Genomic DNA, 26,786 nt, shown 5'->3' on the forward strand with positions numbered 1-26,786 from the left:
TATCACAAGAGCAAGAGCGCTGTTGTGCCATAGCCCAAATTATATAATATCATATCATATATATCTCTCTATATAACTAATTTGTCGCCACCTACTGGCATATACTGTATGTTCAGTCTTCAGAAATGGCCACTGAACGATTCAGTGAATAAATCAAAAATCCCCACAACTATTTGGAAAACAACAAACACAGAGAAGCAGAGTGATAGAAAAAATGAAGCATCCCAGTGCTTTTGGACATATCAGTATTAAACGGCCAAATGTTTTCAGCTTTCTAATGTCATCATTTTCCAAAGTATGGAATGGACAGTAGCGGTGTTAACCACCACGCAAGCCATGCGATTGCATGGGCCCCCTGTTGGACACTCAAGGGGTAACGCACTATTCTGTTTTCACATATGGGTATGCTGTTTTTTTAGCAGTTGCTGAGCGGTAAACCTCAGTTCAGGAGACACTGTACTTTCAGTAAAGGGTTAAACTTTCGATGCATGGAGTGATTTGACCAAACAACATGGTGCTGACCACAGCGGATTTGTCCTTGGGAGAAACACCAACAAAATTATATCTGGTAAGAGGCCTAATTAATCTAATTAAGTTTTTACTCTGAAAGCTGTTTGAGTCAAATTATTAGAGTCACTAGTTTAATCCCATATGCCAATTTTTACGGTGCATGTTCACATTGAGAATCAATGGGTCCATCCAAAAGCTGAAAATGTTGCTGAATTTTATTTGAACATGGTTGTCAGTGATTGGATGATGCTGGCCATTACTTTGAATCCAATTGAATGATGCTAATTTCTGATGTAATGTCTGTAACGGCTCAAAAAACAAGAATAACCAACACTCCTGGAAACATAATAAACTATTTGATGAAGAAAATAGTCATATTGTGGATGAGAGGCGTCTAAACTTATTGAAATTCATGCGTTTTCAATTGAAAACATATTAATGTGGATGTGGCCTTAATTTAAATATCGCATCTAATAGGTAGACTTCTGTTTTCTTTTCTTTTTTCTTTATATAACTCATAAAAATGCAATGGTGATAAACAGGACATGCAAATTGGGTCATATTTACTTAACATATTTACCATTTATTTTGTGTTACTTGTTAAATGTTTAAAGTAAATATCAGAGCCCTGTTAATCATACCAATCAGTAAGTCATTAGGACACCTGATAATTAAAATCTCTTTCGGTTTCTTAACACAATGACCAGAAATGCATATGTGACGTGTGTTAGTGGGACAAAGGGCTGCAGGAGAATTCCACAGCAGGAGGTGACGTCAGGAAGCAGTTTTCCCCATTGTTGACTTAACAAGAAAGAAAGAAAGAAAGAAAGAAAGGGAGACGGGAGAGAAATGCTTTATCTCACATCGTTCAACTTTAACGCGACTTCACAGATCGAGCGATTTTCATGCGAACTCACTTCATCAGTCTGTTATATTCATGTCTTTGTCTTCAGATGGGTGAAGTTATACGGGGAACCTGTTAAATATTTGAATTCCACAGGATGTTTTTAAACATGTACATGTATGGTTTATTGAAGAGTCGCAGTATTATGAGATTGGAGTATCAGGGTTGTGTGGACGGGACACTGTTGGACTGATTCAGTGTTTTGATTCAGGGTCTGTTGACTCTACTCGCTTTCAGCACTTTATTGTGTAAGTTTCTTTCGCTTTTAACCGAAACCGCAAATGAATTATGCTGATCATGTGAGTTGATTGTGTTGCAAAGTTTCTGATGAAATGTTAATGAACGTATCGCAGCACGTGGTTTGGGTTGGTTTGTTTACAGTCATCAAACTGTAGTAGGCTACTGTAGTATAAACTTTCGTACTATGGCGGCACCGGTGCATTGTATTAGATGGTAAAACCATATTACTTTAATGGTACCATATACCATGATATTTACACAGAAATTAAAAGGCACTTCAAAGAATAGGTAGCCTACCACTTTCCAAAAAACAATGTGTTATAATGGTGCCATGTCCAATAACATGCTTTTTTGTTAGTGTATTAGGCCTACTAACAAAAGCACAGGGCTGTTAATCAGAAGGTCGCTGGTTCGAACCCCACAGTCACCACAATTGTGCCCTTGTGCAAGGCACTTAACTCCAGGTTGCTCCGGGGGGATTGTCCCTGTAATAAGGGCACTGTAAGTCGCTTTGGATAAAAGCGTCTGCCAAATGCATAAATGTAAATGTATTACATTGTTATTACTACAAATGTGGCAATGTCGAAGCATGCTTGTTGTTTCCTTCCAACAACAACATTTAGGTAATCGTTGACTGTAAAAGTTACAAAGTGTTGTTACTTCAATAAGATATTTTCACATGTTATGACTTAAGTTGCTGTAACCTAGGTTTATTCTGTCATATTAAATAATATTATGATTATTTTATTTAACCAATTCAATTAATAAACCAATTAATTTAGATGTAACCAGATGGTACACATTTATGGTTGTTGTAGTTTCCATGTTTTCTCTTAATGGTGCTTTTGGGGCATACTGGGTCAATTATTGATCTTCAGGCAATAAGGAAACTAAGTGACTTTATAGGCATGTTATATTAATCTGTCATTCAGTCTAAGTGACCTAAATAGACATTTTACATCCAGGAACAGCATACACCAATCTATACATATTCTTGGGTTCTCTGAAACATATTTTCTGTCACTGAGATATTTTTATACCATGCTATTTTGCACATACAAGCTCTATTTCTATTTAAAATGAAGAACATTAAATGTGAAAATGTAAAATGTGATTAAAAAAACAACTTCAAATAAATGCGGTCCAGTCACAGCATCCAAAATATTCATTTTCACTCATACATTCATATACATTTGAACCTAAATGTATTTGTCAACGACACATTTGCAGTTTTGACACTTAATTCTGGATTTGGGACAAATATGAACTTTGAAATGAAATAAGTAGAAGTGTTCAATAACTACTGTTTACAGTGTTAATACATGATAAGTAACTTTTACATTTGAATGAGCTGTCTGGTTAGATTAAACCTTAATTATTTAAAAGTGCAAGTGTTTGTTAGGTTCAAAATACTTGTCTTGCTGTTTACTATTAAATAGAAAGGTTCTATATAATGTACATTTTGCTTTCATACAAAGAGTATATTCCCATAAGAGACATGCTTTGCTTAAAAATGAGATTAAAGAAGAGCTGTTATTATTACACTATTTTATGAATGCCATTTAATATGGGATAAGTGATGTGTGTTTATATCCGCGTCTTGACAGTGAAGAGGTAACGTGAGCCTGTCGGAATCAGGAGACCTTGGAGAATCTGGTATTATACTTTAGTAAATATTGGCAAAGTATTAATAATAAGCAGAATAATAGCATAAAAGAGTAAAAACACTTTTTATTTCTCTCTGCTGGTTCTTTGATACATCTAAGCAGGCTATTGGTTCTCTCTTCATGCATTTTGCCAACATATTGCTCTCCACGCTCACCAGTGAAGATCCCTGCTCTCTGTGAGTCAACTATCACATTTTTGTCAAGTTTGTTGCTTTATCCTGACATAAAAATAGCTAAATGATTATTGTCTGCCTTCACTTTGTTAAACTTCCTATTGGATGCCACACTGGGAATGCTGGTGATCTGGGTTGGGGTGAAGGTTGTTTCTAAGATAGTGGAGCACAAACTGTTAACACTGCTGATGTTTGGAGAATATGGTGAGTTAAATGGATGTACATTTTCCTAAAGGTTTGAATAGGAAGGACAATTATATTTTTGGAAGGAACACTTTGATTTGCGTGTGTTTTATTGTTGTTGCTGTTGTTTTTGTTTTATTATTATTTCTTTTGTTCATTTAACTTTTTTGTTGGACTAGGGCTGTCAATTTAATGCATTAATATAAAGAGAATTAATTAAATTAAAGTTAAAGTTTATGCATTAAATATACATTTTAAACGATTAAAAAAAAAAAGTATACATTTTTCTTAATCGCGATTAACGCATTTACCGTTAATAAAGCATAAATCAGCATATACACTGGTCAAATGCAGAATGAGACGTTTGCAAGCACTTTTCATGTGGAGTTCAAAGCAGCACTTGATGCTGCCGTTGACACCCTGGCGAGAATCAAGAACACCGCACACGATTGATGTAGCGAAGCGGATAGCCACAGACAAACACAGTGCCAGCTGATTATCATTGTGGAGGATGAGAGTTTAAGAGAACCCCTTAAATTCTTGATGCATTTTTGGGCTGCTGCCTGCAATTTTTCACACTCATTTGAAAAAGCTCACCATTCACACATACTTCTGACAAATTGCAGGAAAATTTTCAGAGAACCACCCAAACAATAATAAAAAGACTCCAATAATTCATAGATAATATTGTTTGTGTTTATAATTTTATGATAAACAGAATTTTTAAATTGAATTTTTTATATCCTAAATTTGTAAACATGTAATTCTGGTTCTGTTAACTCTTCCTCACTTTGAAATGTCTCATTTTATAAAATTTTCCAATTTTTCTATCTCATTCCATCACAATAGAGAGATCTGATATGTAGGTGGTGCTCAAATGCATTTTAGCCCTCACAGATGTGCTCGTCCATAGACATTCAGTCTAATTTTCAGTTCAAGCACCACCCTTGATATTTCATTGAATAATTTAGTGTCTGAGTGGACTAGAAGCTTAATCTAATCTAATCTAATCTAATCTAATCTAAAGAAAGCTGAGATTCTCCCCTTTGCGATGATATAAAACATTTTATCATCAATAGTTGAAAACATTTTCTGATGATTTGTTTTCCTTCTGGATGGCATATTTTGTTCTGGACATCTAAGATATAACATTGGATTATTCAGCCATGTAAAGTCACAGACAAGTAAAAAAAAATTATTTTTTTCGAGAACTTCCTAATCTAAACTTTTTAGTCATTATGCAGCAGCAGATATTGGACCATAAAAGAGATGTTTGTATTTGATGACTTACAGAAATCATATTTCACTTTGTGATTCTTTTGAAAATCCTTCAAACTGTGGTATTATCCTTAATTAACTGTAAAATCACGTTCCTGAGAGTGAGAGCTTTCATTTGATATATGACTTGTGCTATATGAAGAACCTTTATGTTTATATAAATATTTCTACCCCATTACCTCTGGAGGGTGCTAATTTTCAATGTGAATGTTTTGAGGCCTTATTTTGTTATATTAAATAACATAAATGCAGAAGTGATGGTTATATCTGAAAGTTCCCCTATGGAGGGAACGAGACGTTGTGTCAGAGAAGCGACACTAGGGGTCTCTCTTGAGCCTTTTCTTTTCTTTTTTTCCCCCAAACATCTTTCAACTTGCATCTGGGCATTAAAGGATTCAGATCTCTATTTTGTTCAATTAAGATGTAAGACATCAGTCCACTATTCATTCACATTTCTTCTGGAACCCATTCAACTTAAATATTGTTCCCCTTCTGTCGCTCTCTCCACGTTGTGTCAGAGAAGCGACACTAGGGTCTCTCTTGAGCGCCGATATTCACCTCTGAACTATGAAAAAAGGCCAATGAGAGTTGGCAACCAGTATTTGCATGTCCCGCCCCCGGACATACAGGTATTTAAGCGGCGCAAATATGGGAGATCATTCAGGATTTTTCTGAGGAGCCGGAAATGGTCCGGCCACAACAGTGGCTCGGCTCAGCGACGTGGCAGGGGAGACACAAAGTCTCGTTCCCTCCATCGGGGAACGGAGGTTACATACGTAACCTAGACATTCCCCTTCTGTCGCTCTCTCCACGTTGTGTCAGAGAAGCGACACTAGGGGTCCACTTATAAAAGTGCCATGCGCTGAGCCGTGTACGTGAACTGCTGATACAGGAGCGAGCAGGTATTCTTACGTGCAGGACGACCAACTGTATCAGGCTGCATGTACCCTTCCCCAATGCCCCATTTAAGCCATCAGGATTCCTTATCGTTACCCTGGAGGGGGGAACAAGGTGCTGGCCGCCAACCTGGGAATGGGCCAAGCCTGGCCGGGCCTCTTTTCTCTCTATGTTTCTCACATAGAGCAACTAAGGCCGGGGCCCTTACACGCATTGAGGGAAGGGGGTCTTAGCCCTTATTCAGGGCGGAGAAGACCCTGCGGAGGCCACCCCTACCCGAGAGGGGAGGCAAGTTTAAGTGCCAAAACCATCAGAGGCCTGACTATGTGGAAAAGTTGGTCAAGTCAAGTGGCCAACTTTTGGTGTGGTGGTGGATCCAGCCTCATAGAGGGGGAACATACAGCACGGCAACCGAGGCAGCCGTGACTGCCTAAGGGAAACACGGGAGTCCGCTCGCCAGAGGGGACAGAACCGTGGTGTTACACACAGGGGGAGTCTGAAGGAGGCCTTACCTGTGGAGCACCTATACCAGTACAGGGTATCTTGCGGTACCCGCAGTGGCTCGGGTCGGCGAGTTCCTCCGCTGAGCTGCGACCCATGAGGGCTAGGGAGGAATCAACCAGTGTCCCAAACCTGGGATCTCCTGGTAATGAAGGCGCACTGTTTCCCCTGGTTAGGGGGAAGGGCGCTAGGTGCAAGCGATTCACCTGGTCAGATCGTGGGCGTGCTACCGAGTTCTACGGGCTCGGTACCTGAGAAAACACGGGACGATACTGACTCAACTCAGAGATTGTAGAATCTCGAAAAAGTGTTAGGTGTTGCCCAGCCCGCTGCTCTACAAATGTCTGCTAGGGCAGTGCCCCTAGCCAGTGCCCATGAGGACGCAACACTCCTGGTGGAGTGAGCTCGGACCTGCAAGGGGGGGGGGCATGGCCTGGGTGTGATAAGCCAGGGAAATGGCGTCGACAACCCAGTGGGCGAGTCTCTGCTTCGAGACAGCGTTCCCTTTCTGCTGTCCCCCAAAGCAGACGAAGAGCTGCTCAGAGCGTCTGGGTGCTCTGTGTGCGGTCCAGATAAATACGCAAAGCGCGTACTGGACACAGCAGTGAAAGGGCTGGGTCTGCCTCCTCCCGGGGCAGCGCTTGCAGGTTCACCATCTGATCCCTGAAGGGTGTGGTAGGAACCTTGGGCACGTAGCCCGGTCGCGGTCATAGGATCACAAAAGTGTCTGCCGGACCGAACTCCAGGCAAGCATCGCTAACAGAGAACGCATGCAGGCCCCCGACCCTCTTGATGGAAGCGAGCACGATCAGCAGGGTGGTCTTGAGAGAGAGGGCCCTGAGTCCAACTGAGTCAAGCGGCTCAAAGGGGGGTCTCTGGAGTCCCGTAAGGACGACCGAGAGATCCCAGGAGGGGAACAGGTTAGGCCGGGAGGGAGTTATCCTCCGGGCACCTTTTAGAAACCTGACGATTAAGTCGTGCTTATCAAGAGACTTCCATCTACAGTGTCGTGGTGGGCCGCGATAGCGGTGACATACACCTTGAGGGTGGAGGGGGACAGCCTCCTCTCCAGCCTCTCCTAAAGAAACACGAGCACTGACCTAACTGCGCACTTCTGCGGGTCTTCGGCTCGGGAAGAACACCAGTCCGCGAACAGACGCCACTTTAGAGCGTAAAGATGCCTGGTAGAGGGGGCTCTGTCTTGATTGATTGTATCTATGACGGTCTATGGTAGGCCGGCTAGATCTTCTGCATCCCGTCCAAGGGCCAGACGTGGAGGTTCCAGAGGTCTGGGTGTGGGTGCCAGAGCGTGCCCCGTCCCTGAGAAAGAAGGTCCTTCCTCAGGTGAATTCGCCAGCGAGGGGCTGTCGTGAGGAGTGTGAGGTCCAAAAACCAAGTCCGGGTGGGCCAGTAAGGGGCTACCAGAATGACTTGCTCCTCGTCCTCCCTGACCTTGCATAGCACCTGTGCAAGAAGGCTCACTGGGGGAAATGCGTACTTGCGCAGCCCCGCAGGCCAGCTGTGTGCCAACGCGTCTGCCCCGAGGGGAGCCTCTGTCCGGGCATACCGGAGCGGGCAGTGGGAGGTTTCTTTGGAGGCAAACAGGTCTACCTGAGCCTTGTTGAACCGGTCCCAAATCAGCTGGACTGACTGGGGTTGGAGCCTCCACTCTCCGCCAGGCAAGCTTTGTCTTGACAGCGCGTCCGCTATCACATTGAGGTTGCCGGGGATGTGAGTGGCGCGCAGTGACTTGAGTCGCTGCTGACTCCAAAGGAGGAGACGATAGGCGAGCTGTGACATGTGGAGGGAGCGTACTCCGCCTTGGCGGTTTATGTAGGCTACGACCGTGGTGCTGTCTGTCCTGACTAGGACGTGTTTGTTCCGAATTAATGGGAGAAACTTCTGCAGGGCCAGAAAAACAGCCAGCAGCTCTAGGCCTCGGTTCCACCGGCCTGCGGCTGCGCGCCCGTTGCACACGGCGCCCCAACCCAATTTGGAGGCGTCGGTTGTGACCAGAACGCGTCGGGACACCTGCTGCAAGGGTACTCCTGCCCTTAGAAAGCAGAAAGTCTGTCCAGGGTTTGAAGGTTTGGGGGCAGGCAGAAGTAAATTTTACGTTGTGCATGCCGCGGCACCATGCTCGTCTCGGGACTTGAGTCCGGAGCCAGTGCTGAAGTGGTCTCATATGCATCAACCCCAGTGTCGCGGCCGCCGCGGAGGATGCCATATGCCCCAGGAGCTGTTGGAAATGTTTTAGCGGGACCACGGCGCCTGGCTTGAAGGAAGCGAGGCATTTCAGCACTGACTGAGCACGCTCATGGAGAGACATGCTGTCATTGAGACTGAGTCTAACTCCAGACCGAGAAAAGAGATGCTCTCTCCCAGTTGACCTGAAGCCCCAAACGGCTGAGGTGGCTGAGCACCTGGTCTCTGTGTGCGCATAGTAACTCTCGGGAGTGGGCCAGTATGAGCCAGTCGTCAAGGTAATTGAGTATGCCTATGCCGGCTTCTCGGAGCGAGGCAAGAGCTGCCTCTGCGACTTTTGTGAAGACGCGAGGGGACAGATACAGGCCGAAGGGGAGGACTTTGTACTGATACGCCTGGCCGTCGAACGCGAACCGTAGGAATGGTCGATGTCGAGGGCGAATTGGGACATGGCAGTACGCGTCCTTCAGGTCTACCGCTGCAAACCAATCTAGTTGCCGGACGCCAGATAGAATTTGTTTCTGGGTGAGCATTTTGAACGGGAGTTTGGACAAGGTCCGATTGAAAACTCGCAGGTCCAAGATCGGTCGTAAGCCGCCGCCTTTCTTGGGTACAACGAAGTAAGGGCTGTAGAAACCCTTCTTCGTTTCGGTTGGAGGGACAGGCTCTATCGCATCCTTTAATAGAAGGGAGGTGATTTCTTCGCGCAGGGAATGGGCATGTTGGCCGTGTACTGCGGAAAAATGTACGCCCACGAAGGGGGGCAGAGACCTGGCAAACTGAATTGCGTAACCAAGTCGAAAGGTCCGGTGCAGCCAGCGTGACGGGTTGGGCAGTGAAAGCCACGTCTCTAAACTCTGTGCTAGGGGCACCAAGGGGACGAGTTTTTTGGACGTACCCGGCAGGGCTTCGCAGCGGTGCGGAACAGGTAGCGCGGCATCAGGAGGCAACGTGGCGTACCGAGGCTCTGGTGCTGAGAATAAACTCAAAGCACTTACCTTGCACCGCGCATCCGGCAGGGGGCAGGTTTGTGACTGAGGAGGAGGTCTGATGCTGGCGTCCTCTGGACTCGTCTGAACCGGCCGGCCGGGGAACAGTCGTGGGGCTGAAGGCGGGGACACCGTGTCCATGGAGCCGGGACTGTTGAGGCCTGAAAGCAGAGTGCCGTGAGAACGGCATTTGCGGACCATGTGCCCCAGAGACAAAGGAAATAGCTCTTTTATTGAGAATTTGTGTACCTGAAAAAACAAAGGATTCTCCTCCTGGCCCTCCACCAGGGGACGGAGCGGTCTTACCACCTCCGGAGCTAACGTCTTGGGCTCTGGGTGCGTTGTCTCAGGAGTGCCTAGGAGCCTTCCGGGTCCTCGAGGGGGTCCGTGAGACAGGGGGCGTGCGCTTCCTGCGGTTTGCTCGACGCTGGGGCTGAGAGCTGGGCCCGGGTTGAGGCGGAGCAGGAGCTTGTCTTCTGGCCGTGGGAGGACGCCCTCGGTGAGCAGACGGGGCATGGGCCGTGGCGGCAGGCTTGCGGCGAGGCATGATGTGAGAGATGGCCTCCGTCTGCTTCTTTACCTTGGAGAACTGCTGGGCAAAGTCCTCGACGGTGTCGCCGAAGAGGCCGAACTGGGAGACAGGGGCGTTGAGGAAGCGAGTCTTGTCGGCTTCACGCATCTCGACCATGTTCAGCCACAGTTGACGTTCCTGGAGCTGCACCCGCTGCCATCCCCAAATCGCCTCCATCGCCAGCCGCATCGTCCTCAATCCCGTGGGAAAAAGGAGCAACACGGGGGGGCGGCTGGAGTGGCTTGCTCACGGTTGTAAGCAAGCCGTGACCGCAACGTTGTCATGGTCATGTTCTCGCAGTGAGAACATGAACCATCCACAAATGCAGTCTCGGTGTGATCGCTACCCAGACACACGAGACAACGCCTGTGGCCGTCTGAAGCGGAGAGCACTCTACCGCATCCAGAAACAACACAGGGGCGGAAAGGCATCTTTATAAAGTCGCGTCCTTAAAAGGACGTTCAACGCCGCTGTGTTTTGCTCTTTTAGAGGAAATTACTCTTTTAAATAAAATCACTCTTTTATGAAAAAAACTAGTGAGAGTTCTTTAATCTGCGCTGTCGAAGCGCCCAGGGGCAGGAAGTGCACAGCCGTGCAACAGGAGAAAGCCGCTGTTGTGCGCCGTAGAATCCAACAGCATGCAGCAGAGGGATAGCAGGAACTCAGTGTGTACACGCAGCAGTTGCAGACACGACCATCGGCTCCGAAGAAATTTTCTGAATGAACTCCCGTATTTGCGCCGCTTAAATACCCGTATGACATGCAAACACTGGTTGCCAACTCTCATTGGCCTTTTTTCATAGTTCAGAGGTGAATATCGGCGCTCAAGAGAGACCCCTAGTGTCGCTTCTCTGACACAACGTGGAGAGAGCGACAGAAGGGGAACAATATTTAAGTTGAATGGGTTCCAAAAAAATGTGAATGAATAGTGGACTGATGTCTTACATCTTAATTGAACAAAATAGAGATCTGAATCCTTTAATGCCCAGATGCAAGTTGAAAGATGTTTGGGGAAAAAGAAAAGAAAAGGCAAAAATAAGATTGAAGACTGGAATTACTGTTAATGTTGCTGCTACATTATCCAGTAACTAGTTAAAAATAAAGTTTTTCTAAATAAGCTATACCTTTATATTGAAATAATGTGTGTTTCTTTACATATTAGAGAGTACACCCAATTAATTCCACACAATAATGTAAAGATATTCTAAACTGATTATGCAAAAAATCAACACTGGTATCGGCTTGGGATCGGTATCGACCGATACTGAGATTTCTGATATCGGAATCGGATCGGAACACAAAAAGTGGTATCAGTGCATCCCAAATTGTTACACTTTTTATTGTTTTCTTTTCTTTCCTAAGACGGAAATAAGAGCATTTTGACTGGGAAATAAATATTAATAGAATAATATTTCAGCACTTTCAAAATCTGCGATTAATCATGATTAACTATGAAAACTTATGCTATTAATCGTAATTTAAAAAAAAATATTGACTGATAACACTAGTTAAAAAACAAATGCCATAATAAAAGTATGTTTTCCCTATCTGATCAGTTCAAACTTAGAATATCTTGGGGTCTTACCAAGCCGCGTCAGCAGGGGGCAGTCTGAATCTGAATTATTACATCGGCTTTTAAGTATTTTAAATTACTGTTATAATTGATCAATTGTGATTCATTTGATTAATTAATTGACATGCCATGTAATTAATTCAATTAAAAATTGTAATTGGTTGACAGCCCTATTTAATGCTTTAAAAAGTGTTTATACTTGAATTTTCCACTTTTTATTTATAGCCAGGACTTGAGATTGTTTGAAAGGGCATTGAGTTGCATTACCACCAGAGGGTGCTATATGTTGTATTTTTCAAGAATATTTGGGTAGTTTCCCCACCCTCTGTAGGATTCCTTTGGTAAAACACCATAGAAATACAATCACACTAACACTCACAGTTGTGCCTTTGCACACAGACCAGATGGAACACACCCACCGTTTCAAATGTTTTGGGCCAAACAATAGTTCATGACTTCTTTTCTGCTTAGATCAGTTTTTGATTCCCTGTTTTGTTATCCACATTTATTTAATCAGAAGTTTTGTAATCTGTGGATTTAAGAGCATTCCAACAATGAAAATATCAATACTTAATTTTCCTCATTCACATGATGACAGTTGATTAAATCATCAGGGATGAAATTTAATTCTGTCTTAATCTATCCTGATGTGATATTGGCTGCTTTAAGGATGCTCCCCTTTAAAGATTTCATACAAATCTAATATTACTTCCTCTGCAGTCATGCCAAAATTTTTTTTTACTCTGATATAGTGGAAAATAAAGTCGTTTCAGCCAATTTTCAGCATGTCTGCACAAGCAATCACTTTACACGCAATCACGTTACACACCCCTGTTACTTTAATTTCATGAGATCTCTTTTCAATATCTTTACATTCCAGAACCCTGTATATATTGATTTCATGATTGACTTTTTTGTTGGTTAACTTAACTAAGAGTGGAGACTGAATTGTGATTTTAGACCATTATTATTATCACAATCTTAACAGTTGAGGTATTTGGCATGATTATAAATGGTGCTGATTGCCTTTATAACCCATTTCTCATAATGATACTGATACTACCATCCCCAACAGCTACCATTTCTTCCTTGTCCTGGGTGCTGATTGGTCATTACATCGCTCCAGCTGTTTAAAATACAGTCATTACATACAATGTAATTACACTGTAAGTACAATGTTAATACAATGTAGTTACAGCTATGACTTGAAATATCTGCCCATGACCATACATTTCTGGTCCCAGTTGTTCCTCATGCAAATGTTCTTGTTACTAATCCTAATTATGAATTGATAGAATGTGAGAGTACATTTTACATTTGTTGAAATTTGTTTAAGTCATTTTAAACTGATTTTATACTCATTTACAAAAAAATGTAGGACGGGCTTTATTTGAGATTTTATTCTTCTGAATGAATTGTGCTTAATAAGACCAGTAAAGCATTTGTGAAATTAATTTAGACATTTTTGATTTCATGTTGACTTTAAATAAGACTCTCTTTGATCTCAGAACAATAGTCTTTATAGTTGGGCGAGAGATGCTATCTGCACAAGCATGTACGGCATCAGAGAAGACTATTGTTTCTTTGAGCTTCTGTGTGTGTGTGTGTGTGTGTGTGTGTGTGTGTGTGAGTGTGAGCGTGTATTTATCACTTTGTGGGGACAAAATGTCCCCATAAGGATAGTAAAACCCGAAATTTTTGACCTTGTGGGGACATTTTGTCGGTCCCCATGAGGAAAACAGCTTATAAATCATACTAAATTATGTTTTTTGAAAATGTAAAAATGCAGAAAGTTTTCTGTGAGGGTTAGGTTTAGGGGTTGGGTTAGGTTTAGGGGATAGAATATAAAGTTTGTAACGTATAAAAACCATTATGTCTATGGAAAGTCCCCATAAAACATGGAAACACAACGTGTGTGAGTGTGTGTGTGTGTGTGTGTGTGTGTGTGTGTGTGTGTGTGTGTGTGTTACAAACTATGGACTCTTTGATGTAAGTCTTCAGTCTGGCTTGCCATAAAAATGGTTATAAATATCATGAATTGCTCCAAAGCATGTATTTTATTAGTGTGTGCTAAAGCATGCACTATTATTTTTGCTCATTTCACTTGACAGATTATATAAAATCCCATGACTTGCATTGAAGCAGGGACTTGAGTCATATCTAGAGAGCATAATATCATAGAAACTTGGCATAGAAACATTGAAACCGTCTTGCAACCACCCAGAACTACCTAGCAACCACATAGCAATGCGTCAACAACCACTCATAACACCTAAGCAACCTATTAGCAATGCCTTGGCAACCAGTCAACATCGTTGTTTCGTTTTTGAATGTGTCTTTTTTCTTTAAGGTGACCCTCCTCGTGTGGTGGCGTGGTTGGCACAGTGTTCGGTGTATTTATTCATCGCTTACTCTGGAGAAAAGTGTGGTGATTCTGGGGCTGCTCATACTCGTGTGGACCAGTGTAAAATAAACACATATACACCCAGTAAAATGTCTGTTTTTGTTGATGGTTGACCCAGTTAACAGGCTCACCCCATTGGCATCATATTCCCTCCTTATTCAGTAATACCAGCCCAGAGAGGGCAGAGCTAGAATCAGCTGGACTGTACAGTGAGTTATTGGTGTATCAATTTTGTTAGCTATTATGAAGCATAAACTTTAGGTTTATTGGTTGTTAATATAATTTGTTTTTATAAATTAAAACCATTTTCCATGTCCATACAATGTAAAATGTTTGGTCAAATAACCTAAAAAGACAATGTGATCACAAGGGAAATCGACATTGCTTCTGAATGTACCTTGAAATCTACCCCATTCTGTCCCATGGCAAAAAACGACCTCTCCACTGTAAAGTTATTTCAGTATACTTTTTAGGGTGTGTTCACACTTGTAGTTCAATTCTCTTGGTCCAGACCAAAAAGAAAATGATACATTTAGTCCTGGTTCGCTTAGCGTAAAAATCTTTAACACCTAACCTAACGATACAAAACCAAAGGCATCAGGAAAAAGTCACAACCTGATTGGACAGCTTTTATGATGTATATTTTTTGCAGATTATCCAAAACAATGCTGACTGCTGGGCTAAATGCTCTCGTTATATTTATATATCTATATATTGTGGTATTTTTACCAGCTGAGAACAAACGAAGAGCTAATCAAATGTGTAAAGGAGTCACAACAGCGCCAGGTATTCCTCCGTTGTACACAAAAATGAAGATATGCTGCAAGGACAGCTAAGGGTGTTCCGACGCCTGTACCGAACTGTAATGGGCAACATAGCTCCTTTGATGAGAAGAACCAGGTATGCTTGAGGTCAGTATTAGGCAAATTACTTCCTGTTTTTGGTCTGTTTAGACGTCTTTGGTCCTACGCAATATTAAAATGTTGATTAGTTCAGTTGGTGTTTTACATCGTTAAAAGTTAAATTCTATTTACATTTATCAGACGCTTTTATACATAGCGACTTACAGTGCCCTTATTACAGGGACAATCCCCCCGGAGCAACCTGGAGTTAAGTGCCTCGCTCAAGGACACGATGGTGGTGACTGTGGGGCTCGAACCAACAACCTTCTGCTTATCAGTTCAGTGCTTTAGCCCACTACACCACCACTCCATTATGCCTTATTGCATTATGGTCCATTAACAGCTGTTTGCCCGTGATAGAGCATAATTGGAGCACTCTTGGAGCGAGAGAAAACCATGATGCTCCGATTTTTTAAAAACCCGCTCCTAACCCCAAGCAAAATCATGCCTCTCCACTCCTCGCTCTGCTCCCACTCCGCTCCACTCACATTCTCGTAGTCAATGTGTTGAATTCAGTAGAAACTGGCAGTCGTAAAGACCTGAGCGACTTTGACAAGGGCCCAATTGTTATGGCCATCCATTCCTGTGGATGTAAATTTCACACATGCCACTCTGAAGGAGCTCTTTTTGTTCTGGAAAAGAAGAAGCGGGAACCGGCTTAACAAACAACAAGACTTTAATTAACACAAAAGGTGAACTGAAAACATAACAACAGACGTCGACACACACAGCTCTATGTGTGTGTCTCTCTCTGTCTCTCTGGCATCCCCGGCTCCTCCTTTATCTCTCTCCCACTGACTGGGCAACTCAGCACCGGGCGTGCATCCTCGCGGCCCGGCTACAGCCTCCTCCTCATCACATAACCCCACTGCACGATTTAGGCTGGAGAAACCTCCGGTTTGACTTACCCCCCCTGGAGTTGAGTAGTTGCCCCCTCGGTCATTCCATCCGTCTCCTGGGTAGGACGTGGGGAGGGAGAGGGAAGAAAGAGAGTGGTAGAGCCGAGAGAGAGAGAAGAAAAAAACTGATTCCCATGGGCATGCCGCTCACCTGGTTCTCAGCTGCTACTCCATCCCATAGCGGATGACAGCGGGCTCCTGGTGGCCAGCAACAGCTTCTCCTCTTCCTGGCGGATGGCAACAGTTCCTCCCCCTCCTGGCAGCTGGCAGAGACTCCTCTGTCCCCTGGCGGATGGTAACAGCGCCTAAGCATCCTGGCATACAGCAGTGGCAAGTTCTCCTGGACAGCGTGCTCTTCTTCCCTTCCCAGGTTTTGGCACCAGTGTGAAGGACCTCTGTTCATTTGGGAAAGGAGGAAGCGGAAACCGGATTAACAAACATCAAGACTTTAATTAACACAAATGCTTAACTGAAAACATAACAACAGATGTTGACACACACACAAAGCTCCGTCTCTCTCTCTCTCTCTCTCTCTCTCTCTCTCTCTGGCATCCCTGGCTCCTCCTTTATCTCTCTCCCACTCATTGGGCAACCCTGCTCCAGGCGTGCATCCTCCTCCTCGTCATAGCCACCGACCTAAACATTGTTGCAGGCTAGGTACTTCATGGCATGGTGTTGCCCTGGCCTCAAATTCCCCAGATCTCAATCTGATTGAGCATCTATGGGATGTGCTGGAACAACAAGTCTGATCCATGGTGGCTCCACCTCGCAATTTACAGGACAAATTCAGGGGTCTTGTAGAGTCCATATGCCTTGGCGGGTTGGGGCTGCTTTGGTGGCATGCGGAGGACCAACAGCATATTAGGCAGATGGTCATAATGTTTTGGCTCATTTGTGTATTTTTATCAATTAAAATGTGTTTACCTTTTCCTCTTGTACTTCTGATACCTCTGAGATATGCATTCTGGTCCCATGGAAACCAGGAAGTAATTGCATTCACGTAAACAATGGTGAGCATGATTCTGAGGTTTTTTTGCTCTAAAATTAATTTTTACTACACTGATTGTTAGGTTTAGGGTTGGGGTTTGTGTTTGGGTGTCGAGTTAATAAAATATGCATTCACGTTGAATGTAGTTAATTATTTACAAAAAAATACAGTTTGCTTTTGTTGGCACCCTGAGAATATTTCACATTAATAACAGAACCTCTGTCGATGATTTCTCAGTGAGATCAGTCTGAAAAAACTGTGGTAACATCTAAATTGACTGGTGTAAGTCAAAAATATTATTAACGGTTGGACCAGTTAGAAGTAGATCCTGTAGATACAATTGCAAGTTGCCACATTTCACAGTGTATGCTTTCTCGTTTGACATGCTTGTTTATATGGAAACATACTGTAAGTTAATAATCAAAGGTAGTGCCATCTGTGCTTTTGGCTCCATGTCTTTGTTTTTGGCTCAATGCTTATGGAGAAATGACTAATTGTTTGGACTAAGGACTTCCTCAAAGTTTGCCATGATTGAAAGAGGACAGAGACTAGACAATGATACACTTTAAGTAGTGTGGGAATAATGAGTAGATACAGTGTTTCCCCTGTTGTAGTCTCAGCCTCAAATGGCATGCCCACCTACCGCTCACAGTCTGTGCTCTATGTCTGATACACATAGCACACAAAACTGAAATATGCTTTCTCGAACCTGTTGGTGGAACTTCCATGAGTAGAAGCGCACAGGACGTTTTTATCAGTCCTCCTAGAAACCGTTTACAAGGTTTAACTTTAATTCAATGAGTGCTTTTGAGGACTAAAAGAATCACCAAATTTGCCCAAATTAGCCAGGTTAGTGACATCAAATCTTTTAAAGATATTCAGAGTTTCATTTGAGGCGTGTAGCATAAATTAAAGTGCAATTCCACGAGCAGAGCTGCATATTCTAGATACATTATTTTCCTATGTCTGTCTTTTATTATGGTATCATATCACTGATTACCCTGCCCCTAAACCACACGTAATGGCAGAACCAAGGCAGGTTTAAAATTGCCGGTTCTTAGCAAATCTAAGCTGCAATATGGTCCAGACCTTTGCCATTTTAGTTAACCCTTGTGCATCCTTGTGGACATTTTTGGCTTTTTCAGTTTTGTTTTTTTGATAACTTTGTCTGTGTTAATGCTAACTGCATAAAAATTTCCACAGGTGTGAATTTTTATTGGAATTTTAATATTTCACCCTATTTTCTTTAAAAAAATATTTTTTGCACTAGTTACACAAAATACTCCCTCTTAGCGTCATTTTGGACAAAAATGGCACATTGAAACCCATTAAAACTGCGATTTTTAATCCCAGTGCCATTTAACTATAAAATTATGCAATCTTGTTTAACATGCTTTCATTATGTTGGCAAGGCTTCAAAATTTACATTTTAAATATTTTTTATCAGATCGTGCCATTTTTTCAGGTTTGGCATATCATCGCTTTTGTTGTTGTTTTCTGCTGTTTTTGGCCTATGCATATTATAGAGCCAATTAGATACATTATGAATATATAATTGTGTGAGTGTGTTGGTATGGATTTCAGAGTGTGGTTTGTATGTGTCTGAGGCTCTAATAATAAAAATAAAAAAAATTCTGTTTAGCATTTATTAAATTGAAAATAATTATAATTATTATATTTTTTATAAAAAACAACAGTGGCATTATGTAAACAAACCGGCGTTTAAAGTGTTAAAATTCTGAAAATAAATGAATGTTTGGTAATTATGATTAGAACTGATGCTGGTTAAAATATAAGTCAGTGAAAGTAGAAAAAATATTATTCTATAATATCTTTATGACACTTTTTTGACATGCCCATTTTTGTCCATTATGGACCTGAGTGGTAGCTTTTTTTGAAATCTGATACTGCATAAAAAATATGAAAGCATCAAAATGAATGTTGTTGTTAATCATTGACATATCCGAGGCTCTAATAATCAAAGAAAAAAAATTCTGCTTAGCATCTATTAAACTGAAAATAATTACTATTTTTCATTTTTTCCTAAAAAAACAACAGTGGCATTATGTAAACAAACCAGCGTTTAAAGGGTTAAAATTCTAAAAATGAATGAATGTTTGGTCATTATGATTAGAGCTGATGCTGGTTAAAAAAATTATGTCAGTGAAAGTGGAAAAAAATATAAATCTATAATATTTTTATGACAGTTTTTGGACATGGCCATTTTTGTCCATAATGAACCTATGTGTAACTTTTTTTAATTGATGCACAAGGGTTAAAGGTCTGGCTAGACTACCTCTGTAGAGTCTTATAAATATGGTAAAATATGCTAAATTAGTTTTCTTTTCTTGTCTTTAAAACATACCTTGTTTATTGTTGGCTGTCTAGAAATGTATCTGTAATCATCTGTAAGAGAGGATTTGTATAAGAAACACAAAAGAGACAGGTTGCAGGCCTTATTATTATATTTTATTTGATTGAAATGGTTGTATTTCAGGGCTGACTACTGTGTGTGTGTGTGTGTGTGTGTGTGTGTGTGTGTGTGTGTGTGTGTGTGTGTGTGTGTTGTAGCTGGAGGCAGTGGTGTTGGACTACATCCCAAACCCACAGCTGGAGTTAACCATCGTCATGCTGATAGTGCATTTTATAATAAATGTGAGTCATTTTTAATTATACATGCTATCTATCTATCTATCTATCTATCTATCTATCTATCTATCTATCTATCTATCTATCTATCTATCTATCTATCTATCTATCTATCTATCTATCTATCTATCGTTCCATCCATCCATCCATCATCCATTGAACCATTCATGCATCGTTCCAGCCACCTATTCACACATAGTTCCATCCATTCATCTATCCATCCATCCATCCATCCATCATCCATCCATTGTTTCATCCATTATTCCACCATCCATCTTCTTTTTCATCTACTCATCCATCCATCTTATATCATCCATTGTTTCATCCATCTTTCCATCTCCTTATTCATCCACTTATCCATCCATTCATCTATCCATCCATCCAATCTATCCATCCATCCATTCATCCATCCACCCATCGTTCCAGACACCCACCCATTTGTTTTCATCCATACATCCATCAATCCATCCATCCATCATTCCATCCACCCATCTATCTATTGTTCCAGCCACCCATCCATACATTGTTCTATCCGTCCATCCCTGTATCCGCTTATCCATCCATCCTTCCATTGTTCCACCCATCATCCATCCATCCATCCATCCATCCATCCATCCATCCATCTACTTATAAATCTACTCATCCATCCATTTTTCCATTCATTCATCCATCCATCCATTTATCCATCCATCATTCTATCCATCCATCTAATCACCCTATGCTTCCATCCATTTACCCATCCATCCATTTTCCATTCATCATTCCATCCATTCATCTACTTTTCCATCTACCTATCCATCCTTTCAATCTATACATTCATCCATTTGTAATGCAACAAATTTTGTGTCTGTTTCAGTCTATAATGTTCTGGGTGGTGGACAGTTTAACGATGAGGAAGTATAAGGAGATGACAGCACTGGAGTGGTCACATAACTGTGCAAAGCATGTGGAGGTGTTGCCAGATGTGTGCAGTGATGAAGCTGAGGTGAGAATATTCATGTCAAATGTCAATAAATAACAGCTTGTTATCATGTTAAGAATGAATGTTGTTTGGCCACTTGTAGCTTTTTGCAGGATTATGGAGTGTTTTTGGTTTTCAAGGCTATATTTTAAGTGGGGGAGTAGCCATTGTGATATGTATTTTGTGAGCCAAATGCTTCTTTCATTAGCTGTTCAAAAACCTATACCAATAGTTTGTAATTTGTCATTTAGTTGATGCTTTTATCCAAAGTGGCCTCCTTTCTTACAACGGTATACATTAATGGTACAATTTTTTTTTTTTTTACAATTTGTTTGGAGTCGCTAATGGAATACCATTTACAGTAAGTGTATTAATTCTGCTCCTCTAGTGGCAAAAATGGAATTGCAGAAATGTTGTTGACTACATGTTTGTTTATCTGTGTTGAGGTCCAGGAAGAAATGTCTGAGTCCCTTTGGACATGTCATCCTTGTTTGGTCTGTTTCAAGTGAGTTTATTCGTTTGTGTTCAATCTTTCTTTTAAAATGGAATCTGCCAGCTGTTTGAAATGTGAATATTTTGTTTCTAGTGTCATATATGAATAGTTTAATTGTGTGTGTGATATTGTATTCTTCCACTTGAATGGTGGGACTGTTCTGTATGAATTCATTTACAGCAAAGTTCTTTCTTCATTTGACCAGAGACCTTTCCACAGTCTATTTCAATACAGGGTCTTTCTCACACTTTGTTTTCTCCTCTCCTCTATAATTTTCCTCTCATCCCTCTTTTATTCACTCCTTCAGTTCTGGTTGTGCGCATCATGCCCACAAATTATCCATTTGTTCAGATGGCGCAGTAACATTTGGAACATGTTTCCATAATCTCATGATTTGGAGAATGAGTGCAAATCTGTGGGACAGTGTGTGTGTGTGTGTGTGTGTGTGTGTGTGTGCTGAACTTATAAAACAGGTTTATATGTTGATATTGCTGAATTCTTCCATCTGTTCTTATGGGTTTCAGAATCAGTAGATTTATACATCTATAAAGTGATCATATTCACATGTGATGTGAAAACCATCATGTGTAAGATCTGGTCAGGCTGCTTAACTGTGCGTGTGTGTGTGTGTGTGTGTAGGTGCTACTAATGGCAAATGAAGATGACTCTACAGTGTGTTGTGAAGAAGACCACATCGCAAACGAAGCCGCATTAAAACAATATGCATGAAAGTTTAAAACACACTCATACAAGTATTATTATGAGAATGTTTCACTGCATCATAGGCTTTTTTCACACTGCACATCAATCTGAATTATTATTATTATGTTTATTTCAGATCTGATCTTTAGGACTGATTATTTGCACTGTCATTTTGTGAACACAAGATCGAAAAATATAATTGTTGCTACTTGAACAAAGCCTTTGATAAACCTTGTGTGTTTAACTTAATGTCTTTATTCTGGAAAAAGTTAATACATTTGTTAAATACCAAATACCTGCAGAAAGAGAGTTTTTTTTCAGTGCATTCTTGTAAAATACTGTCAAATTACATTGTAGCATGTTTGTACAGACAAAAGTGACTGTAGTTGTATCATCACAAATCTGTTGCATTTCTGTAATTTAAAGCAATATAAGATAATTAATAGCATATGAGTTATTAAAGGGAAACATTATATTTTTCCACGTCTCTTAGATTTTCTTAGTAGTTAATTAAAGGTAGAGAAAGACATTGAGATGAGAGAGGAGGTCTAAAGTTTCTTCTGATTACAGACATTTGTACTATTTGAAGTCTAAACAGTTGAAGTCACTACCTGGGATGAAGACGTTATGTTAAACACACTGCTAACACGTTTGCAGCTCTGACACATGCTGACTTACTTCATGACATTTTATAAGACTTTATAAGTTTTCGGTCTTGGTATTTTAACCTGTAAAAGTTCAAATGAATGTACAGGATTCAATTTTGTATAATAATTGTATTTTTACACATGCAGTATCATGCAATATTTCAAACTTACAATGTGTTATAAATTATAAATGTGTATATTTTGATTTCGTACAATGTAATAATGTATAGCAACTTTAAACTCTGAATTTCAGCTGTAATTGTGGCATTTTAATGCAAATTCTTCATCGTCTTTATGGGAATGTCTTTAATATTGGTCAAAATGTTGTCTTGATGCCTACTTTTGCCTCTTATGTCACAAGTAAACCAAGTTTCAGATAGATAAAGTTGTCTTTTATTATGAATTTGAATTCAAAATGTGAAAATCCTAATTGTTATGAAAAAGTCCTGTCAAATTGAGTTTTCAAACTTAGGTCTGGGGAAAAATTTAAAAAAGAAAAAACAAAGATAATTTTTTTTTTTTTTAATAATAACTCATTCCTCTTCCTGGGCTGCTGCCTGCAATTTTTCACACTCAAATTCACATTTACACATACTGTAGACTAATTGCAAAAACAATTGACACATTTTTTCAGAAAATCCCACAAATAATAAAAAAAAGACTCCAATATTCATTAATACTATTCCATATTTTTACAATCTTATGATGAATATCTATTTTTTTTTAAAGTCCTAAATTTGTAAGCATGTAAATCTGGTTCTGTTCATACTATCTCCCTACAAAGTCCTTATTTTAGTTTACTAGATGATAGCAAATACTAGAAAAAAAAGAATTTGTCCTGCCGATATGAATGAAGGTGGTGCTGTTACACATTTTAGCCCTCACAGATGTGCTCGACCATAGACATTCAGTATATTTTTCAGTTCATGCACCACCCTGATTGATTCATTGAATATCTTGGCCTCTGAGTGGACTAGAAGCTAAATCTAGGTGTCATTAGAAAGCTGAGAAAGCATCCTCCCCTTTGCAATGATGTATAACATTATATAATCAATAGTCGATAACATATTTCTTGTTGATTTGTTTAGCATGCATTTCCTGCTGGACTGTTCTGGACATCTAAGGTACAACATTGGATTATTTACACAAGCAAGCTAATTTGTTTTAGAAAACTGGCTTTGATAAAAGCAGATATAAAGTTTTTTCTCAGTCAAACATAGCATGCAAGGAGTGCTACTTGGGTGTACATCGGTTTGTGGTATGTTTTAATCCAATAACCATGATTTAATAAAGGCTTTTTAAAAAATTGGACCACTAGAGCATCTGAACAAGTTTTTATCTATTTGGGGCTTACAGCAGCAGTGATCAGTGCATAATAGAGACATTTATATTTGTTGTCTCACAAATATCATATTTCACTTTGTGATTCTTTGAAAAATCTTTCAAACTGTGGTATTAGGGCAACAGAATAAACTGTACAGTCATATTTCCGAGAATGAGAGCTTTCATTGGATATATAATTTGTCTATTTAAGTGCTTTTGAAAGACTTATTTTCATTTCAATATTTCCACCACATGACCTCTAGGTGGCGCTGATTTGCAACGCAAATGATTTCAGGCCTTATTTTGTTATTTTATGTAACATAAATTGCAGAAATGATGTTTATCTTTAAAAAGTTCAGAATCTAAGCTTTCAAACGATACCCCATATGCCTGACTTAGGCATTCAGAGACATGAACATTTTACTTGTAAACATTTTTCGTGAAATAGTGCCCCCTTTTGAACCCACCAATGGTTCCGCAGAGTTGAAGAGGTTACCATAAGATTAATTACATATTCTCAGAATGTACCATATATTGTTTTGGCTTTAGTTCAATGACAATTTAAAAGACAATTAATACATTTTACCAACAACATGTTGTCTTTGTTCATGAAAATATATAGCTGCCTTGATAGTAAGGGGGTTCCCTCTAGGGCAGTGTTTCTCAACCCTGTTCCTGATCTGATGCATCCATTTCAGGTCTTGGAGTATTTTCTAACGAGCTGATGAGTTGAATCAGGTGTGTTAGATTAAGGAGACATCAAAAGCGTGTACTGTTGATGTGCCTCCAGGAATAGGGTTGGGAATCAGCTGCTCTAGGCCATCATATTTGAGGGTCCTTGGCATAAAAATGTAAATTAAAAAATACAAAAAACTGTCCTTGAACAAAACTTTCCTTATTAAATGGAATAGTTCTGGTCCTGGATGCTGCTTGATCAATACAGCATTCCAGCCATGTTTGAATACACTATATGGTAATAGCTACGATGTGAAACATCTGTTACACACCTAGCTACTGTGTATATAACTGCTCAGCACACATAGAGGTCAACTATTAACATTACTTTATAACGTCTAGTAGAAATATGCCACTTAATGAATTTACTTGTAAAATAACATTTAAAGAAAATATGTGTCCAAAATTATTTTTGGAATAGGCTTACCATTTTCAAAAAGCAATAAAGCACTCAAGGCAGAGAACGTGTTTGGTCTGAAGAGCCCTAAGTAGGGTTAGTCATCTCCAGAGCTTTTATGTGAAGAGCAACAGCTATGTGCCTGCACACTGACTTTATTCTAACCATATTCAACAAAGTCTTTTGGTACAAAAGGGCTACCTCTTCAGTGATTGAGAGGTATGTACACTCAGGTAAGAACACCTGGAAGGGATGGCAACCCTTTGACCCCCTCTGATGACAGGGGCCAGACAGGTTGTACGCAATCAGGCATCAGTCAACTCAGATTGGCCACATTTCTAAACATACACTTGTATAGTTCTGACAATAAAAGAGCTGTTGTTGTTTGCTCAACATGAACACTTTTTATCCTTTGTAATAGAGCGCAACAGTAATCACCCACTTCTTCTACGCAATTGTTTCTGAAAGTATATTTCCCATTATCTATTTCTAAATAGGCATTTACAAAATCACAAATTGTCCAGATGAATCACAATAACATTATATTCTAAGCAACAACAAAAATGTGTCTTAGAAGGAAATTAACTACTCATTCCAGGAAGCTTTGCGAATGATAAATCAGAAACAAAAGTATGAAGCTATTCAATTGTCTTTATGTCATTACCTATTAGTATAAAATATAATATGTTTGACATGACTATATGAAAATGTTGTAATATACTTCTTTCACAATGTTTCATGGGAGTAGGGTTGCCAACTTTTTGCTATTGAAATACAGGACACTAGCATTTTGAGCCCTTCAATACCAAACAGGGTTCACCCTAAAGCATTTAGCCAGTTGGCAATCTAAATGGGAGTGGGAAGTTGTAATTTTGGATGCCTCCAGCTAAAACAGGACAGTTGGCAACCCTAAATAGAAGTGAGAAGGCACTGAGCTTGACAGTATCATGATAATAAGCATTTGTTCTGCAAGGTCTTGTGAAATTTAAATTTGAAATTCATATGCTGTTTATTTGGAGTTTCGCTGCATCCCTACCCCTAAACGTAACCCTAACCTTGGTAACAGCATAACTTGCAAGAGTTTCAAAGAACGAGGGTTCCATGGTAACAGCAACTCGTCTGATTGGTTGATCTCTCTTGAGGCTTATGAGTAGTGTAGTGATTCACTGGGAATTTGGCTATAAAGCACTTTTTTTACAAATTAAGTTTTGCTTTGTGGCTTCTACAGAAGCATACAGTATGTCATGGCTTAATCTCTGAGCTCATGCATGGTCGACCTATTTTGAAAGGTTTGTACGCTATCATTAACATCAAATTATCTATGGAGAAAATTAATGACATTTTTAATTCTGTAATCCTACTGTTGTGCGCTATATCTAAACAATGTCAGTCTTTTTGTTAATATTTAATTCATTAGTATAAATCGAGTACCAAAAAACAGTCTTATTACTGTATGAACAAAAAATATACAGTATATACTAACATGTTTGTACATTTGAAACAGTAGAGTAGTATGTCCACACATTATTGAATATAAATTATATAATTCAAATACTGCATATTGTGTGTTATGGTTTTCCAAAATGTTTATGGCTAGGGAATATATATATATATTTTTTGACTCTTCAGACCAATGGAATCATATACTGTGCATACAGTGTGTTGATGTGTGTGTCTCAGTGTGTGTTGGTTCCATTAGCCCAGTCCCCTGTGTCAAACAGATGCGACACGACATAATCATTGTACTGTCCGTCAATCAGTTTAGCCGCATTGTTCTTGGCGAACCAGCAGTCTACTGTCTGCTTTCCTGAGTAGAGTCGTCGACTCTTTTTTATAACAGTGACGGTTCGATTCTTCACCTTCAGAGCAGGGTAACTGGGTAGCATGACATTTTTCCCTAGTGTTTTCTGTGTGCTGTTTTCTACACCAATGCTGAAGTTTCCAGGAAGTTGTGTCAATCCAATGTCCTCATACAGGAATTGACCTGTGAAGACA

General features: G+C 40.4%; 1 protein-coding gene and 1 pseudogene across 1 annotated transcript in view; one reads left to right on the forward strand and one right to left on the reverse strand.

Moving 5' to 3' along the window:
* Positions 1 to 1,319: 1,319 nt before the first annotated feature.
* Positions 1,320 to 21,737, forward strand: LOC127637590 (store-operated calcium entry regulator STIMATE-like; annotated as a pseudogene).
* Positions 21,738 to 22,743: 1,006 nt separating this feature from the next.
* LOC127637589 (inter-alpha-trypsin inhibitor heavy chain H5-like) overlaps positions 22,744 to 26,786 on the reverse strand; it is a 49,945-nt gene continuing 45,902 nt past the window's right edge. The window contains exon 14 of the mRNA XM_052118728.1: positions 22,744 to 26,775. Within this exon, the coding sequence (XP_051974688.1) occupies positions 26,468 to 26,775 (308 nt within the window). The 3' untranslated portion in view covers positions 22,744 to 26,467. The remainder of the gene's footprint in view (positions 26,776 to 26,786) is intronic.

This window comes from Xyrauchen texanus, chromosome 45 (assembly GCF_025860055.1).
Source record: "Xyrauchen texanus isolate HMW12.3.18 chromosome 45, RBS_HiC_50CHRs, whole genome shotgun sequence".
Taxonomy (NCBI): domain Eukaryota; kingdom Metazoa; phylum Chordata; class Actinopteri; order Cypriniformes; family Catostomidae; genus Xyrauchen; species Xyrauchen texanus.